We start from the raw sequence: 8,009 nt of genomic DNA, 5'->3' as shown, positions 1-8,009 counted from the left end.
TTGCATGGTGAAGACATGTCTTCACTAGAGTGACTATATACAGAGTGGCGACAAGTCATCCCAAATGTATGCAATGCGGTTTTTCCAAGGTTTTTCTTTCTCTTTCCTGCATACGCGTTGGATAGGTCGTCTGCTCGATTGGAATGACACTGACAGATAATTATCATTCCAATTTTGACATTGTCGCCACTCTGTATATAGTCACTCTAGTCTTCACATGTCTTCAAGTGAAGACATTTCACTTTTTTGTAACAAAAATGTCTTCAAAATGAAGACATGTCTTCACTTCTGGCATCTCTGTTCCCAATAGAAAATTTTGACAGATGCTGTTTTACGCATCTATCGACGAAATAGGATGCCGAAGAAATCAACCTATTAATCAACCGACTTCGTCGGATCGCGTTGGATGGTTGTCTCCGTCACCCGACGCATTGGTGTATTTAATCTGTTACCGTCGGGTAACGATTAAATCAGATGATGATCGGTTTACTCTGTACAGAATGATGTTTTGACAGCTAAGTCTGATTGATTTTTGAACAAGGCCAGTTTACTTCTAATTTACTTGTTCTTTATTTGAATAGCTAGGTAAGTATCCTTTACATAAAAAGACAGCTGCATTGAATTTGTAACTTATTATCGCTATTTTAGTTGGAATTTCGCACTGAAAATTATCGTGCTGAGATATTTAGGATGGAAGGTTTTCCAAAAGCTATAAAGACCGACAATGGTCCTCCCTTCAACAGTGAGGAGTATAAGAAGTATTGTAGCGAACGGGGAATCCAATCCATATTCTCTACGCCGTTTTTCCCACAGCAGAATGGCTTGGTGGAAAATTTCATGAAGATCATCAACAAAGCAATGTCAGCAGCAGTGTCGAATAAAACTGACTATAATGAGGAACTGCAGTCTGCTGTGCAGGCGCACAATGCGGCAGCTCATTCAGTCACTAAGATGACTTCCGTTTGGTCGTCAATATGCGGGCACCAAATCGGGCTATCAATCGCGAATACTTTCGTCTACCGACTCTTGAGGAAATGAAAATCAAGCTGTACGGCGCCAAGTATTTTACGAAGCTGGATCTGAAAAATGCCTACTATCACCTAGAGCTGAACCGCGAATCGCGTGATCTGACGACTTTTCTGGCAGAAAGTGGCATGTTCCGTTTCACACGGCTGATGTTCGGTGTGAATTGTGCGCCGGAGATATTCCAAAGGGAAATGACACGTGTCCTAGAAAGCATTGAAAACAAAATTGTCTATATCGACGACATTTTGATTTTTGCTGATGAGTTAGGAAAGCTTCATAAAACAGTCGCAGATGTGTTAAGAATTCTTGAAAATCATAATTTAACTCTAAACACATCAAAATGTGAATTCGATAAAAAAAGGATAGTATTTTTGGGGCACGAGTTAGATCAAGATGGGTTCCACATTGAAAAATCTAAGGTAGAAGCTATTCAAAAATTTCGGCGCCCAACGTCAGTCTCAGAATTGAGGAGCTTTCTAGGTCTAGCATCGTTCGTTAGCCCGTACATACGAAATTTCGCTAAAATTACGAGCTCCTTGTGGACAGTTGCGGGTTCCAAAGCATGGATTTGGGGAGAGCAACAAGAGAAAGCATTTCACAAAGTGAAGGAGCAAATAATTCTTTGTACGCTATCTCTAGGCTATTTTTCAGAGCGCGAAAGTACCATTCTCTACACTGACGCTTCTCCTAATGCATTAGGAGCCGTGTTAGTTCAGGAGGGTGCAAATAAAACGCGCCGCATTATTAGTTTTGCGTCTAAAGCCTTGACACCCACCGAACGCAGATATGCCCAAAATCAGAGAGAAGCTCTAAGTGCAGTATGGGCTGTTGAGCATTTTTCTTACTTCCTATTAGGGAGACACTTTACTTTGCGCACCGATGCTAGAGGTATAACTTTCATTTTTGATCGTGCACGCGAAAATACGAAAAGAGCGCTGACTAGAGCAGACGGTTGGGCTTTGCGTCTCAGCCCATATAGTTATACTGTGGAATATGTGAAAGGCCGAGACAACATAGCTGACCCGTCGTCAAGACTGTATGAAGGAAATGATGTTCCATTCGACGAAGACGCAAGCCCATGGGAGATCGCTAATCTAGAAGCCAACGTCGTTAGCTTTCTAACCGAGGATGAAATCAGAGAAGTTACCGCTGAAGACGAAATACTTAAACAGGTGATTCAGGCGCTTGGCTCGGGGTGCTGGACTAAACCGTTAAACCGATATCGGGCGGTATCAAGCGATCTTTCTGTAAAAAATGGTTTGATTACGAAACTGGGATGTATCGTGATACCAGAAAAACTTCGTCAGAAGACACTTGAAGTTGCTCACGCTGGACATCCCCTGGCAGCAAAACTCAAGAGCATTCTTCGAGAGCGCGTATGGTGGCCGGAGATGAGTAAGAATGCCGAAGAATGGGTTAATTCTTGTAAAACATGCGCAGTGAATGGTAGGCCTGAAAAACCAACTCCGATGCAACGCATATTTGCTCCGAAAACCGTCTGGGAAACGATAGCTCTGGACTTTAACGGTCCATATGCAAGATACGGCGGAATTTTAATTCTAGTTGCGATTGACTATAGATCCAGGTACGCTTTCGCTAGAGCTGTGAAATCTACGAGTTTCGAAAACACAAAAAAGGTTCTCGATGAGATATTTAGGATGGAAGGTTTTCCAAAAGCTATAAAGACCGACAATGGTCCTCCCTTCAACAGTGAGGAGTATAAGAAGTATTGTAGCGAACGGGGAATCCAATCCATATTCTCTACGCCGTTTTTCCCACAGCAGAATGGCTTGGTGGAAAATTTCATGAAGATCATCAACAAAGCAATGTCAGCAGCAGTGTCGAATAAAACTGACTATAATGAGGAACTGCAGTCTGCTGTGCAGGCGCACAATGCGGCAGCTCATTCAGTCACTAAGATGGCCCCAGAAGAGGTTTTGTGCGGGCGGAAAATTCAAAGGGGACTTCCTTTGTTTATCCGAGGCAGATCTAATGTAGACGATCAGCTGTTGGATTCGAGAGATTCGAGGGCAAAAATTCAATCGAAGGCTCATCAAGATCGTAAACGTAGCGCAAAACCTTGCAGAGTTGGCCCTGGTGACACTGTTATAGTGGAACGGTATTCTAAAACAAAGGGAGAAGCAAGGTTCGACGCGAAACGCTACACTGTAGTTCAGGAGAACAACGGCAATTTAGTCCTAAACGACGATGGTGGTAACCTACTGAAGCGACATGTTTCTCAGGTCAAGAAAGTGCACTTTTGGCGGCCTACGCCTTTGATTTCGAGTTCCGCTAAATCGGCAACTTCAACGTTTGCGGCAGTTGATAACTCTAACCCAGCTGCTATTTCAACTCGCCTTCCAAGGGATAGAAAGGCTCCGTCATATTTGGTTGATTATAAGGTTTGACTGTTCCTGGAATAAATAACCCTTTTAGAATATGTAATTTGAGTGTTTAATTACCTTTTAAATGTCAATCCAACAGCGACCTTGAACTTGACCTGATCTGCACTTTGTTGCATTCATGCTTGTTTACATATTCTGCAGATTTTGTTGCGAGATGCCAGAAACTTTTGGCCATTGTACTGTTGTACTCATCTTCTCGAAAGCTGGAGCTTCGAGCAAATTACTTGGTAGCGCTCTTGTTGCGCGGTTTTGGAAAATACTCCAAGCAGCTTTAAAAATTCTCAGAAATTTCTTTTAGTTAGGAAAATTTAATATGGTTATAGAATAAAGTTATAAATTTCGACAATTACGGAATATCTTCACTGCATTGTGATTCGCACACGGACTTCAACTACCTATATAATTCAGCGAATCTGGAGTCCCTGCTACTGGTACGGTTACTATAAAACGTGGGAACTGAAGCGTAGCGAAATGTCAGTGGAACTTTCGTTCAGGTTTTTCGTTATATGCATGCAAACTCGTTGGGCAGTATACACTGAAGGAAGATTCATTGTTTTTTTCAATTGACAGCAGTTATGTATTAAATTTTGCGTTTATTGTTTTGATTTGGCAAAAGAGGGAATAGATATTTTATTAGAGAAGGAGGGGAATGTGAGGTATGCGACAATATACATACACCCCATTGGTCGTTTATGCTCGAGGTTCGACCCCTCTCGACAGCAGTGCTGTAAAGGCTTATCAACGTAGCGTTACCTGTTTGCTGACGTCAAGTAACGGTGGCTGCCAGCACTGTTCCGCCATGACAGGTAACGCGTCCACGAGCAGCTGTCAATGCTGTCATTGCAAAGTGAACTACGATTGAAGTAAGTTGTGCTCTCCTGCATCATTGACTAGATCACCCTCTCTATGCCGGGTGATTCCTCTTCGGTAATTGAATTTTACACGTGCGACTATTTTTTCCTATCGGATTGTGGAGCCACACAACGGAGATAGAGGTTAGGTCCAGTAACAAGCTGCTCTTGACTCGGTTTATATCTTCCTTAAAGGAACTCCGTCCGGATCTGCGTCGCCGTCAATGAGGCATGGAATCGAAAAGGTCCTGCGACAAGTTCATCTCCTTTGTCACGATGGGAACGGATTGGTTCTGCGGAGGAAATTGATCGATTGGCTTCATGAAGGATGAGCAGGTTAGTGAAATTAAACTATAGGAGTCAATATAAGTGTTCGTGTATGTTCCGCAGAAGAGAGAAATTTCTTCAATGAACAGCTTTTTTCGATTCCAATTAATTACCTTCTGATCGTTACAGGTTGTCATCGCGCCGACGTCGCTCGTGCTATTTCAAGCAGTCTTCTTCGTTCAACTCGGTCTTGGGCCGCTGGTCGCCAATTCTCAGAAGTCGAAAGTCGCTTTTAAACTGGTCGAGCGATACCGCACAGTGGGCATCTCTGTTCCTGAGGCAGGAGGAGTTGTTGAAGAGGGCCACTTTCAGGGCATTATTAGGAGCATTTTTATTAGAATTAGGTTTGGTTCTATAGACTTCAATATAATGCTCAAATTGATCCACCTATTTTGTCTGTATTGATAAATTTTATGTCCCGAATAATCGACCTATTTCGTATGGTTCCGTAGGTTACAAAATTTTCTCCATCGATTAATCCACCTATTTCGTATGATTTACGTATTTCGTCATCTGATTCCTCCACCGATTTGATCGGCTTTGGTAGGCAAGTTAACTACATACACCAATTAATCCACCTATTTCGTCGGTATATTGACAAATTTTATCTCCCGATTAATCAACCTATTTCGTTTGGTTCCATCAGACACCTTTATTTCGTCACCCGACTAAACAGCCAATTTAGTCGGTTTTTGTCGTTTTTGTCGATCGATTAAACATACACTGAAACAAGAATCATGGTAATTGTTACCATATTAGAGGGTAAAATTAAAAGGACACACCAGTGAATTTTTGCAGAAAAGATTTCTGTTTAGCTTAAGCAGTGTTCTGGTCAAAATTACTATGTGTTGTTTTCGGCGTTACCCCGATACATAAGAAAAATAACAGAATCGTAGTCAAAATTACTAGACATGACCATGAAAGGTAGTAAAATTATCTGAGAACATATTACTTGTACAAGAATCATGGTAAATTTGAATAGCTTTTTCATGGTACTTACAAAAAGCATGCGTTTTCTGCAAAATTGTGCGAGATACCATGGTTTTTGTTTCAGAGTACCGACGAATCGGTAGATCGCCCTGTTAAACTCCCATAAGCGTCGTTGCAACAATCGGCCGATTCGTCGGGTCCAAAATCGGGCGATTCAGCCGACGCGAATCTACTAAATCGGGGGAAAAGTAGGGGGGATTTATTTTATCGGGTTATGCTACAGATGACAATGATGATGCGATCTAAATCAGCGATGACAGTGGGCGTTGTTCACTTGCTACGTCGTAGCGGTGAAACGAGGGGTTGACTGATCGACGGGCGAGCTCAAAGTAAATTGATATATACCAGGTATGTGACCATCGAGGGTTGCATTAGTGTGTGTAGAAAGAAGAAGAAATAGTTCTGAAATATGGTGGAACTTGCATGAAAATTAAAACTAAATTAATTGTAATTAATGAATGCAGCTATATTATTCCAGAGAAATATTGGAAAATTTACAATGAAATGTAAGGAATATATTTTTAAGTCATTTGCACTTGTAGCCTTCTTTATTATGCGTAAAAAATTTGAGAACATGGGTGACTAACTATTTCGATGTGCAATTGAAAAATGAATTAATGTTTCTAATACTTCACGATCAATACGGTATACGGTTGCTTAAATTAAAACACGTTCCATCCAACATTTTGCTTGCATGATGCTCTTGAATATCTGCCTTTGATGTCTTCTTTTAAAAAATAGTTTTATTCGAATAGATGCTTGTGCTACTGCTTGAAAATCCTTAAGTTGAAGTCACTGTTCCAAGATGATACCTTTTTATCATAAATTTACCCGTCTCAACACTACGTAGAAAACCATTAAAAAGTAATCTTAGATTGCTACAAAACGGTCTTAGAAGATAATTAACACTTTAAAAGCTTACCAGAAATCAGACGAAAAATATCGCGGGCGGATAACAATGTTGCTCATGCTGCTTATTGAACAATCATGTCCGAGCGTTTAAAAAAAAATCTTTTTTGTTTTACTATTTGTAGGAAACCGATATAACGACATTTCTTTGAGACATCTTGATACCGTTTTGACGAAAAAATTTCCGCTTGCAATTTGGAATGTTGAATTTCATTGTATTCATGAAAATACATACTAGAAATAATGTTCTAAGCATAAACATAAAAACTGAGAAAAAAAATAGACAAATCTTGCGTATCCAACGATTTTTTTAAAAAAATTAACTAATTTTCCATACAAAATGCTCGAAATCTCAGAACTAGTGTAGATGTGTTAGTGCAAAGTGTATATGACAGATCGCATTGTCATATACCTGGTATATATCAATTTACTTTGGGGCGAGCTTACAAAAACAAAACAACATACTTTCATTTAAATAAATAAAAATAATAATGGTGTCATCATTAATAATCGAATAAATATAGTTAAGGGAAATATCATGTATAAGAATAAATACACAACACAGTAAAAAGTAGAAACACAGAGAACAGATTAATAGGCTCGAAGGAAGTAATCGATTTTTTGTGTGTAAAATCTGTTGGTAGCGCCCTCCAGAAATAGTTTGCCAAATGCATCAAAAAATATGCATGTACCTTTATCAATATTTCTTTGTGCTGGAGTTACATAGCAACAATGGCAGCGACATCAAGATTTAGTTTGCCACTTACTGCTCGAGGGGTGCCCTATTGAAGGATTACTCGTAGATTACATAAAAACCTTTTACACACTTTTTGTCAATTACCTGGTAGTCTGTTCTCTGTGCTTTTACCAAGGGGTCGGACACTCAGCACATAGTGCCCCGGCACTGCAGAGATATCAAACGGCACACCTCTAAAGCCTTATAAAAATAACATTTATAGGGCTTTACACACCTCCGGTTCAATTTTACATATGAAATGGGAGCACTGCCAGTTGTCAAAATCAAAACAAAACCGTTAGGCGAAATTTCTGCCCGAAACGGTTGTTGCATTTCTGCTACTGTTTTACCTGACTCACTGCGAATATGCGTATTATTGAAATAAAACGTAACCATACGCTTTATTCGTTTATAACGCATATGCAGTTAATATCGATAACAAACGATTTTTTGTAAGTTGTGCTTTTGTTATTGCATTTAATTTGTAAAAAGATGCATGAATAACAATTCAGTTTCACAATACAATTATTGCGTACTACTGGCACATGAAATATAACGTTTAAGTACGTTATCCCGCATTTTGCACCTTACTGGACACCGCAGTCTAAAAGTGCGACTGGCACAAAAAGTGCGACAATGCGAATGCTGTGAGTGAGAAAGAGAAAGAGTGACAACTGTGTTGCTGTTTTGTTTTGTCATATACATTGGCATTAGAGAAAATAATCTGGATTAATCCAGGTACAGCTGCAAAGCACAATATTTTTA

The 8,009-nt window shown here is 39.9% G+C and overlaps 1 protein-coding gene across 1 annotated transcript; it reads left to right on the top strand.

Annotated features, from left to right (window-relative positions):
• The first annotated feature begins 974 nt into the window (after positions 1-974).
• LOC128745807 (uncharacterized protein K02A2.6-like) lies at positions 975-3,434 on the top strand. The gene has a single exon (XM_053842880.1). The coding sequence runs from the start codon at positions 975-977 to the stop codon at positions 3,432-3,434; it is 2,460 nt and encodes an 819-aa protein (XP_053698855.1).
• Positions 3,435-8,009: the final 4,575 nt, after the last annotated feature.

This window comes from Sabethes cyaneus, chromosome 1, assembly GCF_943734655.1.
Source record: "Sabethes cyaneus chromosome 1, idSabCyanKW18_F2, whole genome shotgun sequence".
Lineage (NCBI taxonomy): Eukaryota > Metazoa > Arthropoda > Insecta > Diptera > Culicidae > Sabethes > Sabethes cyaneus.
This window is presented reverse-complemented; position numbering and strand designations above follow the sequence as displayed.

What these genes read in the sequence shown, in the direction of transcription:
- LOC128745807 (XM_053842880.1), top strand. Translation starts at nt 975, where the DNA reads ATGCGGGCACCAAATCGGGCTATCAATCGCGAATACTTTCGTCTACCG.